Source organism: Chinchilla lanigera, unplaced genomic scaffold, assembly GCF_000276665.1.
Source record: "Chinchilla lanigera isolate Chin_1 unplaced genomic scaffold, ChiLan1.0 scaffold00022, whole genome shotgun sequence".
Taxonomy (NCBI): domain Eukaryota; kingdom Metazoa; phylum Chordata; class Mammalia; order Rodentia; family Chinchillidae; genus Chinchilla; species Chinchilla lanigera.
In genome coordinates this window covers 15,286,970-15,301,071 of record NW_004955423.1, presented here as the reverse complement: position 1 = coordinate 15,301,071, position 14,102 = coordinate 15,286,970, and the positions used below count along the sequence as shown (strand labels likewise).

The 14,102-nt window shown below is 42.9% G+C and overlaps 1 protein-coding gene across 2 annotated transcripts in view; it reads left to right on the top strand.

The window, feature by feature from the left end:
* Positions 1 to 1,417: 1,417 nt before the first annotated feature.
* Positions 1,418 to 14,102, top strand: part of Nexn (nexilin (F actin binding protein)) — a gene marked incomplete at its 5' end in the record, with an annotated part of 21,129 nt that continues 8,444 nt past the window's right edge. Inside the window, 9 exon segments of one of the 2 annotated variants that reach the window (XM_013514423.1) lie at positions 1,418 to 1,489; positions 2,525 to 2,716; positions 3,199 to 3,277; positions 3,365 to 3,513; positions 6,580 to 6,621; positions 7,956 to 8,147; positions 8,234 to 8,410; positions 11,019 to 11,207; positions 12,638 to 12,835. In XM_013514423.1, coding sequence (XP_013369877.1) covers positions 1,418 to 1,489; positions 2,525 to 2,716; positions 3,199 to 3,277; positions 3,365 to 3,513; positions 6,580 to 6,621; positions 7,956 to 8,147; positions 8,234 to 8,410; positions 11,019 to 11,207; positions 12,638 to 12,835 — 1,290 coding nt within the window. 2 annotated transcript variants of the gene reach the window in all.

Sequence of the window (14,102 nt, the reverse complement as noted above, 5' to 3'; positions counted from 1 at the left end):
CGGCCGCGGCGGAAGAGCCAGGCGGAGGGGCAGGCGCCGCCAGGCGTCCCGGAGAAGGCACGGCCGCGCGGGGAAGAAGTCGGCACCGCGGCGGGGCGGGGACGGGGAGGACGCACACGTGGGGCGCGGAGCTGCGGGCCACCTGCAGGGGCGCATGCGCGCGAGTGCGCACTGTCCGGGCTCCGGGCGATCAAGATGCCCGCGCGAAGGTCCCGTTTCTCACCTGTGCTGCTCTGCACGCGGCGTTGGGGTGGGGAGAATGGGGGAGTCTGTGCACGTTATGTACGAGAAAGGTGTGTGACTTGCACGAGGTTGCTGTGAGCCCGAACTGCTCTAGAGAATAGTCTATTAAAGCAGTTGCCTGTAGACTCAGCTACCTGGGAGGCTGAGACAGGAGGCTCACTTGAGCCCCGGAGTTTGGGACCAGCCTAGGCAACACAGTAAGCCCCAGTCCCCCCAAATTAATTATAAAATAGTAGACCCAATGGTTATGAGTGAAATACTGAAAAGGCAGATATCATCAAAACTGATTTTTCAATGCAAGGTCCAGTTATACGCTACGTCTAAGAGAAATTCTTAATCCATAAAAACAGAAATCCGTTGAAGTCAATGGATAGAAAGTTGCACACCGAATTGCAAACCTAGGAAAGTTGGGGTGGCTATTTTAATATTAGATAAGTTCAAGATAATGACGTAAGAGGAGGGAATTTTCTTTTTTTCTTCGAAACAGGGTCTCACTTTGTAGTTCAGGCTGGCCTTGAACTCACTGTGTAGCCCAGGCTGGCTTTAAACTTGCAGTGATCCTCCTGCCTCAGCCTCCCAAGTACTGGGATTACAGGTGTGCACCACCACACCTGGTAAGGAGGGAAATTTCAATTGATGAAAGGATCAATTCCAAAAGAAGATGGTATAATTATAATGTGTATATGTTTTAAAACCTGAAATTACAGAAAACAAAATGATGGAATTAAAGGGAGAGATGGGAAATTCTTCATAGTTGAAGACTGATAGAAGATCTAAAAACATGACCAACTGCCTTGCTCTATTTGATATTTGTGGAATAATACATTGAATGTTTTCAGAACACACACCCTTTTCACCTAATGTGTTCATCTTTAACTCCATGAACCTGTGTCATCTATACCCTGAATCTTGGGACAAGGAGCTGAAGGTTATCACAATTTATTACTTGCTTGCATTATTTAGGAGAAATTAATTTGTGGTTTCTATGTACAGAAATGCATAACATATTAAAGTAGGGCCATTAAAATTCTTTTTTTTTTTTTTTTTTTTTTTTTTTCCGGTACTGGGAATCAAACTCACGACCTTGCACTTGCCAGGCAGGCACTGTGCCGCTGAGCTAAATCCCCAGCCCCTAAGCTTCTTATAAAATATTAAAACATTGTTTTGCAGGTGGAAAAATACACAAAGCATCATCAGCCTAAAACCACACACAGCAAACATGAACGAGATTTCCCAGAAGGCTGAGGTAAGTCCCAAAAACTTCAAAAAAAAGAGGGAAATGTAGGGTTGACCCTAGCACCGTTGGAAGGGCACTCATTGGATGAAAAGCTCATGATTAATGATATAATGTAAAGAAAAACAAGACGAGCTAAATCCACAGGCTGTGGTTGGGTCAGTATTTTCGTTGGAGTCTAGGAAGCTTGATTACTAAACTTGGGAGTGGTAGAGGGGTGGGTAGGATGGCTAGCTCCTTGAGCACAATTTTAAATGTCTTGGAGAGTCTTAGAAGTTGTTCTGTTAGTATTTAAAAAAACACCCAGGTTTGAATTACAGGAGAAACTGATAATTGACTCTTATGTGAGGACCCTTCTTTTAATAGCTGCAATAAGTTTTCTCTTACTCTCTCTTTGGTTCTTTGTTATAGTTACTGAGAATTTTAAAATGACCTCAGTTACTGACATCCTAAAATAATACAGTTAAAAAAAACCTTAGCTGGGGAGGCTGAGACAGGAGGATTGCTGCTAGTTTGGAGTCAGCCTGGGCTACATAGTGAGCTCAAGGCCAGCCTGAACTGCACAGCAAGACCCTGTCTCAGAAAACAAAAACAAACAAAAAGGCCTCACCTTGGTGTGGTGGTACAGTACATGCCTACAGTACTTGGGAGGCTGAGGCAGGAGGATCACCTGACTGCAAGTTTGAGGCCTACCTGGGCTACAGGGTGAGTTCAAGGCCAATCAATAGAGGCAATAAAATACAGGTTGTTTTCTCATTAGATTTCAGTTTTTGATTGTTATATTTTACTGGTCTTCATAAAATGGGACTTCTTTCCTAAAGAAGAACTTTATGTTAATAAAATTTCTCCTGTTTTTCTATAATTTCATTTTCCACACTGGGGTTATAGAGATTACCTAATCAGGTTGTTATGGTCCAAATAAATGTTTCAAGCTCATTTCTATTTAGTGTTTCTACAAGTATTTTTATATTGATTACTCTTATCTTTACCTACTTTTCTTCCTATTTTTTTTTTTAACTTTCTTCTCTTTGTTTTCTTCTAACGAAGATTCTGCTCTCTTCGTCTAAACCTGTCTCCAAGTCCTATGTGCCCAGACTTGGCAAGGGTGACGTAAAGGATAAGTTTGAAGCCATGCAGAGAGCCAGGGAAGAAAGAAACCAGAGGCGGTCTAGAGACGAAAAGCAAAGAAGAAAAGAACAATATATTAGAGAGAGAGAGTGGAACAGGAGGAAGCAGGAGGTTATTGTCTTTATCCTTGCGCTAACGTTCATTCCCACCCTTGTCCTCGACCCTTCAGTGCTATTACTTAACATGCACGGTAACACTGCACCTTTGCTGGGATGAAAGGGCGTTCCTGTGTTTGTGAGCTCATTTAGAGTCCCGTAGTGAGAAGCAGCCCTTGTCTGCAGTTTTACTTTTTACTGTGACTGTTACCTGCCATTATTCTTGGTCTGAAAAGATTAAACGGACAATTCAAGCACGAAACAACTCATAAACTTTAAATGCATTTGATTTCAGATGTGACCATTGTTGTTTTGTAAGGAGCGATTGTTACTGTCTTTCCAAGCCTGATATAGAAGTTGAGTTCCCCTAGGGCTCAGTCTCTGCCGCTGAGCCCCGCCGGGGCGGTGGAAGGCGCCCCCCGGCAGAGGACGGGGCAGCTGCTACTGACTGAGCTAACTGGGGGACCTGTGTTCATCCTGACTTATTTAACCATCTAGATGAAGGACCTGCTTGCTTCTGAGGAGGACGAAGAGGTGTCTTCTAAAGTGGAGAAGGCTTATGTCCCAAAGCTAACAGGTAAGGGGCCAGAGCGGTCGGTTGTAAGCAAAATCTCAGGAAGAGGAAACACAGCAGAGTAGCACCTGTCTCTTCATGCACTCTTAGGTACGGTTAAAGGTAAATTTGCTGAAATGGAGAAGCAAAGACAGGAAGAACAAAGGAAGAGAACGGAGGAGGAGCGGAGGCGCAGAATCGAGCAGGACATGCTAGAAAAGCGGAAAATACAGCGTGAATTAGCCAAGAGGGCCGAGCAGGTACACCCTCGCTATCAAGTGGGCATTTGCTTCTGAAACTAATTTTCTGAAGGAAAACTAATCAGTATGTTTCCTAATTAAAATACTTTAGTGCAATGTAAACGTATTAATAGCCGCTAACCTAAAAACAGTCTTAAGTAAAAATACTTAAACATTCAAGTCTCGTAGTCATTAACATTCATTTTGCAGTGAAATTTTACAAGGACATAAAATTATAATATATGAGAATTAATATAAATTGTAAGCATATATAGGTAATGTAATTATTTTGTAAGCTACAAAATAATAGAATATATAGTTACTTTTAGAGGGTTTTTTGTTGGTTTGTTTTTGAGACAGTCTCACTACGTGACAAGCTGGTCTTTTTTTTTTTTTTTTTGGTATTGGGAATTGAACTCAGGACTTTGTGCATGCCGAGCAAGGCACTGTGCCGCTGAGCCGTATCCCCAGCACTGAGAATTCATAATTAAAATATATGGTGTTTGGCAGAAAATAGTGCATATGTACATGAGTTTAGTCAACTTTTAAGTTTTTCGTTTGGAATTCTTTCATTTGCACATATTAATTATATAGAATAACCGGGGCGTGACATTTCATACATCACATGCATGCTTGGACGATGGCCTCTCTCCCATTCCCTGCCTTTCTTGTTGTTTGAGAAAGGATCTCGCTATGTAGTTTGGGCTGGCATTAAACTGACTACATACTAAGGTACTGTAGTGACTCACTGTATGATCCAAGCTGGCCTGGAACTTGAGGTGATCCTCCTGCCTCAGCCTCCTCAGTGCTGGGATTATAGGCGTGTGCCACCATGCTGAGCTGCGTCTGTATCCTTTTACAGCACTAAGAGTTTCGGAGCCACTTCAACCTCAAAAATGGAGTACATAGGCAGTGGTTTTTATTTTTTTTTTTTGTCTTTTTGAGACGGTATTGCTGTGCAATTCAAGCTGGCCTTGAGCTCACTTTGTAGCCCACACTGGTCCCGAACTCACAGTGATCCTCCTGCCTCAGCCTCCAGAGTGCTGGGATTACAGGTGTGCACCACCACACCCGGAAGGCAATGGTTTTTTAAAAAACTTGTCTGTGTGGCCTGGGTATGGGGGTGCACCCCTATAATTGCAGCACTCAGGAGGCCGAGGCAGGAAGATCATTGTGTGAGTTCTAGGCCAGCCTGTACTACTGTGAGACCCCAAAAAAAATTTTTTAAAATTGTGTGTGTTGAAAAAATCATAAGACAAGATGTTATTATTAATGAATGTTAATATTAATGACTACATCTTGTCCTTGAATATGATGAAGACATAGGGTTTTCAGAGAGTGATGGAAAAAAAAATCCTAAAAGAAAACCATTTTTTTTAGTCACTCCACATACCTGCTACATGGCAGGGGGGCCAGAGAATCCTGGTTAATAAAATTTGGGGCCTGTTAAACTAAAGATATGTCGGCAGAGCAAAGTATTAAAAGTACTTTCATCTTGTAAATATGTAAAGTTTAATTTTAAAACCTAAGTGCACTTTCCACTCAGGTCTAATCTAATCCATTGTATTTTGTTTTTGTTTTTCTTCCGGTACCGGGAATCGAACTCATAACCTTGTGCTTGCCAGGCAGGCGCTGTGCTGCTCAGCTAAATCCCCAGCCTCTCCATTGTGTTTTTGAATACAAGGAGAAAAGACAGCCAGGAGTCTCATGCTGCCTTACAGACTCCAGCTGTGCAGAGCCATACGCAGAAACGCTGTAACAGGGATGTCTGCATTTGGGGGCTGGGGTGAATGAGTGACTGCAAGAACTTACCGGCCCTAAGATTTTAGGGTTTTATGGTGAATTAAAATTGAATACGACTTGTGTATTGGATGTCAGAATAAAAAAATTTTTGAGTTGCTGTGTAGTTTAAGTTGCCCTTGAGTTCACTATGTAGCCCAGGCTGGCATCAAACTCACAGCAATCCTCCTGCCTCAGCCTCCCAAGTGCTGCTGAGGGAAAATCTTGACTTGATATTATTTAGTTATTTTATCTTACTTTTTTTGTGTTTTCTGTGAGATAGGGTCTTGCTATGCAGTTCAGGCTGCCTTGAGCTCACTTTGTAGCCCAGGCTGGTCTCGAACTCGCAACGATCCTCCTGCCTCAGCCTCCCGAGTGCTGAAGTTTTACTTTGTTGTGGTCCCTATTTTGCTCTTATGTTTTCTTTTTCTAAGATCTCAAACGCTGCAGTGTTACATCAGATATCTTCTTTCAGATATTACTTTGAGAAGTACACTAGCCTGCCCTGCAGGCTACCTGATATGTTTTTAACAGAAACAGCCCCCCTGAGCTCTGACTGATTGACTGTGATACTCGGGACTGAACCCAGGGTCTTTGCACTGAGCTGCGTCCCCAGAGCTTTTAAAAATTGTCCTGGCTGGCCTCGCACTTGCAAACCTCCTGCTTCAGCCTCCCAAAGCCCTGGAATTATAGGCATGTACCACGGTGCCCAGCGGAGTTCTCACTTTTTAAATGAGGGTTTTTCCTTTTTAGATCTAGTCAAAATACAGAGAAAACATTATGAATTCCAGAATTCTTTTCCCTTCTAAGTTAGCCTACACAAATGTTTTACCACATTTTATTATGATGTCACCTTTTTTCCCTGTGTTGTAAATATAATCATGACAATTACTTGATTGCTGATGACACATTTTTCTTTTGTTGGGGCAGAGGCAAATCGTGGAAGAATGTTTCTGTGTCTTTCAGTTTAAACTGCTAATAAAATTAATAGTTGCTGCTGGTAGGCTCACAGCCAGGTCAAGGGGTCTGGTCCATTATTCATTTTCCAGATTTACAAAGGTAGGCGTTATCTTAATTTTTTCTTAATCTGCCTCTCCCTGGGTATTGACCTCAAGATGCAAAAATTTACTTCAGGTTTAATCTCCACTTAAAAGGACACGTGGCTAATTTGGAGCAACATAAAATATTTCAAAGTTTACACATTTGAAAATTTACTGTCAGTCACGCTGAATTCCTTTTCAGTCGTATGTTTAAAGGAGGAAGCAGGAATCCAATGTAACGTAACGATATGAAATTCTCATTCAATAGATTGAGGACATACACAACACGGCAGCTGAATCAGGATCAGAGGTAAACAGGCATTTCCTTTCATGAAACGCTCACCTCAGATGGTCTCATTCACACACTCTCTTGTAATCTAAGACAGGGAGAAGGGCTCTTATTTAACTCATTTTATTCTACACGTAACCGTAACTGCAAAAAAGAATTCGGTTCTGCAAATGCAAGATTATACTTTTGTCCTTTCAGACTGTGTAGCTTAGTGTTTTTGAGGAAGAATGATTGTGCTCTCATAGTTAGATTAGAAAAGCAAGTCTCAGCTTGGGACCCTCTGCCAAGGCTGTACACTTCTTGAATTGTTACTAACAGTTGCGGTTGTCGAAAGCTAACATGTTAAAGACAGTTTTCTTTTCGTTGTTTGTCTTTTTCTCCTCAGCGCTGATAGTTTATGTTTTGGTTTTCATACGCTAGACAGTGCAGTGTGTATCACCACCTATCAACAACCACGTTGTAGCCATCTCTTTTAATCTAACAGGAAGGTTAAAAGTCAAACAATTTGATGGTGTGCCTAAATTACAGCCATATAAATTGGAAATGTTTCAGGAAATGTGTTACGTTTTATAATTCTCTTATTTTTAGGAAAAATTAGGAGCACCAATAGATTATGGTTGCCGGGCGTGGTGGCGCATGCCTGTAATCACAGCATTTGGGAGGCTGAGGCAGGAGGATCAGTCGTGAGTTCGAGACCAGCCTGGGCTACAGAGTGAGCTCAAGGCCAGCCTGAACTGCGCAGTGAGACCCTGTCGCAAAAAAACCCACAAAAACCAAGAAAACAAAACACAATAGATTATATAGTAGGGCTAACTGAAATCAATTAAAAATTAAAAAGAATATTTTAATAGATAAATACTAAAGATTTTTATTTATAAAGTTTAATCAATCAATTGGCTATCTCATTTCTTTGTAATTAAACACCAGTTTTATCAAGTATTTGAAAACCTGCATAAAGAATCATGTGAAGAAATTTTTTCATGTATTTAAACTAAATCCATCCACCATCAAATTGATTTAGAGCCCGCTCACGCGCACACGAGCAGGCGTGGGATTGGGGCGATTGAGCCGGCAGTGTCACCGCAGCTTGTCACCTGATCAGTGATATTAACCCCACCTTTCAGGGAATGGAATGCTTCGCGAACCTCCTCAGCAGTGGGTTTCAGTAAGATTAATAAAGCACAGCAAATTTCGAGAAAGATACCTAAAAGTAATTAGTAAGAAGCATAATTTCTTGTTTTTCATTATAAAACTGACAGCAATGTAATGAAATTCAGCAGTGATGGAGGTAAAGTTCCCTAAGACCTGAATTTTTACCACGAAGATGTAAGTTAATTATCTATCTTACAAAACAGGAAGGAGATGACTCGCTGCTAATAACAGTGGTGCCTGTCAAGTCACACAAAACATCTGGGAAAATGAGGACGTTTGAGGATGCAGAAAAAGAACAAGAAGACAAAGAAAGGCTGCCGTGTGAGGAAGATAAAGTACGCCGCGAGGAACAGCGACGCTCTCTCAAGGAGGCGAAGTGTCTCTCGTTGGTCATGGTAATTTCCTTTACAGAACAAATTAAAGTAGTTGAGTTAACAGCATTTCCCTTGATGGCTAACAGGTGGGTTTCACGTTTTCCTAGGACGATGAAATGGAAAATGAAGCAAGAAAAGAATCACCGTTCCCTGGAAAACTGAAATTGACTTTTGAAGAACTGGAGCGACAAAGACAAGAAAACCGAAAGAAGCGAGCAGAAGAGGAAGCCAGACAGCGTTTAGAAGAGGAGAAACGAGCCTTCGAGGAGGCCAGGCGGCAGATGGTGAGGAATCTCCTACCGAAATCTCGTTTCCTATGGACCGGGGAAGCCAGGTGGCTTTAGATGAGGGTTATTACCGTGCGTGCAGGGGTGCTGGCTGCATACAAGGGCTGGATTCTTATAACTATGTATATATATATAGTTATACATAGATATATATGTACATATCTAACAGAGAAGAACACACACACATATCTGTGAATGCAACACACCTGTATTGTTTTCAAGTTTCAACTTCGGGGCATTTTCTGTTTCAGCTTTTTATTTTATGCTGTCATGAAGACGTGTACAAAGTAGTGACTCAGTAAACCTAGTTTCTTCGGCAGTTCAGTGTGCAGTGTATGTAGCGTCATAGCTGCACGACATTTTCAGCTCTCACTACGAGTGTATGTTTGGGTTCAGTGCGGTTTTCAAATGTTTGAACACATGGAAGTAACAGTGTACTGAGGAATTCGCGCTTTGCCCTGTAAGGTGTGCGGTGTGTGCGCGCATGCGTGCCCGTGCAGTGCGGTTAAGAGCAGATAGGGAACCGTGCTGCTCGGATTCAGACATCCACTGCTAATTAACGGGATAAGCAGAGGCAGGTTACTTAAGCTCCGTATGTCTTGCTTTCATTGCTAGAGTGGTGAAGGTGATTGTGCTTACTTCTTAAATGGTTAGGTGAGTTAAAACTAGAAAGCACTTAAAGTAGTGCTGGCATTTGCTAAATGCGTTAACTATTCATAGTATGGTATTAATAGCTTTATCAGTAAAGAATAAAATTGAAATAAAAAACACAAGTTCCCAATCTCATTTGGAGAACTTGAAAATGGAACATCTGTAATTTGTAAAGTTACCACAACTTTCTTAATCAGTTTTCAGCAATGATAGTCTAAGCATTAGATCTCAAAAATCCTAACAGATGAATGGATAAAGAAGTTTGGTATTTAAAATATAAAGGAGCACTGTAGTACTCTGCCATAAAGAAAGATAAATTTGGGTCATTTGTAGGACAATGGATGCGCTTTGATTTTTTGTTTGTTTCTTTTTGTCTCTTTTGAGACAGGGTCTCGATATGCAGTTCAGGCTGGCCTTGAACTCACTTTGTAGCCCAGGATACCTGGCCTCGAACTTGAACTCCCAACGATCCTCCCGCCTCAGCCTCCCAAGTGCTGGGATTACAGGCATGCGTCAGCACACCCTGCATTTGTAGGACAGTGGATGCACTTTGAGACCATAATGTTAAGTGAAATAAATCAGACACAAGTGCTAAAATATCACGTTTTCTCTTCTATGAGAACCTGAAGTTATAAATAAAGAGCAAAATATAAGATAGATAATAGGAAATAAGGGGACAGGTCATTTGCAAAAGGGATGGGGACCAGGAGACGGGGAGGGGGGAGTGAAAGGAATGCAGATGTGTTATGCATGTGTACCATCCCCCCCAGTAATGAAAATACTATATGCTGCACACGTGCACTAATAAAAGTAAAAATTAAAAAAGATTCTTACCCTTGAGGAGCAATTCGTGGAGGAGGTAGATGTTAAATAAATAAGTAAATACCTAAGTTCAGTGATTTTTAAAAAATTCTCAAGACATTTAATGAGAATATTGCTATTTTTGTATGTGGTTGCATAACTACATTTTATGTATCGCTGGTAGTCAACTTAAAGAAACAGAAATATAATAACCAAATAATACTTTTCAATTCATATTTAAATTAATTCTACCCAAAACCATGAAATTTGAATACTGTGTTTGGTTTTGGTGGGGCTGGGGTCAAACCCAAGGCTTCACGATAGGTAAGCGCTCTAGTGCTGAAGGTCAGCCCAGCCCAGATGTGAATTTTCTGTAAAATAGTTCCAGGTAATAATCTGATCAGTATGAGGAAAAGTGTCATAGTGCTCAGTGAAAAAAACGCCTTAAAAATTACAAAATGAGAACTCCATTTTACTACCAAAAAGGCTCCACGTAGGTTAACCTTGGGCTCAAATTAAGTACACACACGTATAGTCTATGTTTGAGTTAATGCTCAGTACGATCCCTTCGAAGTTTTTGAAATGTTTCATTTTGTTTAGAGCTTGACTTGATGGAGTTTTATTTAACTTGAGTAAATCTCCATTTGGTATTTTTCCCATTTAAAATATTTTATCACCGGGCGTGGTGGCACACACCTGTAATCCCAGCACTCAGGAGGCTGAGGCAGGAGGATCGTTGTGAGTTAAAGGCCAGCCTGGGCTACAAAGTGAGCTCAAGGCCACCCTGAACAGCATAGTGAGACCCTGTCTCAAAGAAACAAACAAACAAAAAAATTGTATCTTATGCAGAATATTTTTCCTATTGGTAAAAGGGAAGGAGATTTTGGCTGAGTATATTAAGGGAATTAAACACTCCACTCTGAAGCAGCTAGTTCTGTGCTTTGTGATCAACAGCTAACTACTGTTTTTATTTTTGGGAGGGAGGTCTTTTTGAGACAGGGTTTCGCTGTGTAGCCCAGGCTGGCCTGCAACTCACAGCAACCCTCCTGCCTCAGCCTACCCAGTGCTGGGATTATAGTTGTGTGCCACCAGGCCCGGCATCATTTCTGTTAATGCACCGCAGTTCTCAGTGATGAATTGTTTCTTTGGTTAGGTCAATGAAGAGGAGGAAAACCAAGCCACGGGAAAGAATTTTAAGGAGTACCGCCCTGGTAAACTCAAACTCAGTTTTGAGGAAATGGAAAGACAGCGGAGAGAGGAGGAAAAAAGGAAAGCAGAAGAAGACGCCCGGAGGAGAATAGAGGAGGAAAAGAGGGCCTTTGCTGAAGCCAGGAGAAGCATGGTAGGCACCCGCCCCACCGGGAGGGCTCCGAGGCTCGCAGGCGGCGGCGGGCTGCGGGGCGCGGTCATCTCTAGGACCTGTGCCAGGAGCAGGACCGCGAGCAGGGGCTGCAGCCTCCCGTGGGTCAAGCTGCTTGCTTCAGGGCGGCGTCGGAAGTTGCCCAGTGAGCTGCACGGCTGGCTGAAGGACCGCATATCCCTTCCTTCTCGGGAAGGCAGGTTTCCAGAACCGAGCCCCAAGGGAGAAGCAGGGAACCCCACTCTACCATTCCGCCTTTCTGCCCTTCCCCCACCCTTTGTCACACCGCGTCTCTCCCCTACCTTGCTGCTTCCATTCTAGCTTTCTTTTTTTTTTTTTTTGTCTTTTTGAGACGGGGCCTCGATATGCAGCTCAGGCTGGCCTTGAGCTCACTTTGTAGCCCAGGCTGGTCTCGAAGTCGCAATGATCCTCCTGCCTCAGCCTCCCAAGTGCTGGGATTACAGGCTGCGCCACCACAACACGCTCCATTCTTTCTTTTCGACCTTCATCCCACCCTGTGCGCATTGAGCAAGGGGCCCGTTGATAACTAACTCTCCAGGCGCTCACCCACCGCTCCTGGATGTTGACTCCTGTCACAAAGTGACCCTTCCTGTGTCACCGACAGGAGTATTTTCAAGTAGTTTCACACAGGAACCCTGCACCCTTTTCTTGTTACATTTTAACTGACTTTAGTGATAAACTATTTTTCTTCCTCTGCCTGGGCAGCTTCGAACACATATACAAGTGTTCGACTTATTCCGCTGCCTAAAGGCACAGACCGGAAGCTTAGGAGCCAGAAACAGTTATAGTTTCTCATTCATGCCCACAAAATGAGGATATTAATAACTACCTTCATAAGGTTAAGGGATTAAACAAGTCAAAATGTAAACTGCTTATAACTCTACCTAGAAGCTCTAAGTAAATATTATTTCTTCAAAGTTATCTTGGCAGCACATAAATCAGTACAATGAAATTGTAGTATGTGCTTATGAAAAGCTCATACTGGGCTGTTTATTCAGAGAAGATCAGCTCTTAAATGAAATGTTCTATTTTAATTACCAGAGTGGAGATTCATTTTAATCCATTAAAATGTTCTCAATATTAATGAAATATTAATATTTAATTCAAAGTACTCCTAATATAAAAGCAAAGTATTTCATGTTTATTGGAATGGGGAATAGATGGTTACCATTTCTTCTGTAACCACAAAATATCTTACATTTTCCACCAACTCTTCTCTTATTTATTACTTTTACATTTTCTCATAATTCCTCCCTAGGTCATTACTTTTGAACAGAATTTTGATCAGGGTTTTAGTTCAGTGTGAAACCTTTCTATTCAAGTAATCCCAGTTTGTATAAATAGTCCCCTTTTATGTATATAGAAGACAAAAATGGTATTATTTTAAATAGGTAGTAGATGATGATTCCCCAGAGATATATAAAACAATCTCTCAAGAATCTCTTACGCCGGGAAAACTGGAAATTAATTTTGAAGAGTTATTAAAACAAAAAATGGAAGAAGAAAAACGACGAACAGAAGAGGAACGGAAGCATAAGCTAGAAATGGAAAAACAGGAATTTGAACAACTGAGACAAGAAATGGGAGAGGTAAGACTGTAAGAAATACCCGTTTGTCTTTAAGGTACTTACATGCGCTACAGCAGCCGTGCACTGTTAACTCAAGTAACGACAGCCATCGTACCCCTGGGACATGTCCTTGGTACGGGCTTCGGCAGTTACGCAGGCTTTCTGGTCTGCTACACCTCCACTCCTTCCCTGCTAGTTTGAAGAGCAGATCTAGGGAGGTGAGAAGGTAGCTTGGCGGCAGAGCTCTTTAGCATGTTCCGCGTGTGTGAGGCCCTGTGCTCGATCCCAAGCATGTATCACACACACATATATTTTTTCATATCAAAATACACCAAGTATTAAATTCAGTGAGTTTCAAAGCAGTCAAGCACCAACGTAGGTATGAATGCATATGCCTATAAGTTGGCAAGAGATGGAGATATTACAGTTTAAGTAAATATTTCTTCCTCTATAGCTCAAAATTGTGTACAGGTGCACCGTGATGAGCTGCACTTAATATACCCATTTATGCAAATTGTCCTTGAAATAGGCACGCTGTGAGATTTAATTAAAATGAAAGCACAGGATAGATTTTAATACGTTCATCAGCTTGGGAGGCTTATTTGTGAGGGGCTGGGGATGGCACCCAGGGCCGTGTATTCTGGGCACACAGTCTACCGCTCAGCTGCAATGGCAAGTGTTTGAATCACTTTATTTTACTCAGTTATCCTACGTGGGACTCTGATGCTCCTAGGCACCTTGGATGCGCTGTCTAGTGTCCACATGCCCGTGGCACCGTGCACAGCCCGCCTCGGGGCACACGGCGCGTGCACGCACGGCAGTGCTGAGGCGGCCAGCTCGTCTTTGATTGTAGGTGTCGTCAGTAAGCTGACGGGTCCGTGGCAGATGTGCTGGGGCTCGCCTGCGTCCCCTGCCATCCCAGAGGCCTCCTTCCCACGGCCCTGCCCAGACTTCTCCCCGGGTCTGGACACCGTTCTTTGCTGTGGGTGGTTCAGGTTTTCCAGGCAACAGAAGGGAAGGGGAGAGAGGGACCCTGGCAGGGCCAGGCTGGACACAGGATGGGGCCGGGGCCCCGACCTGGGGCAAGGTGAGCAGCGACTGTCCAGCCTCGGGGTGGCGGGCAGCGTGGTGACCCAAGAACTGAGCGGGTCTCTGCCCGGGGGAGGCGCTCGTTCGTCACAGGCTGAGGCAGTGGGCTGTGGGAAGCAGTTTTCCTTCCCTGTGCCGGCTGCTGCTCAGCGGTGATCTGCTCTGCCCTGGGAGTGTAATTACTGCCGTATGGATGTAG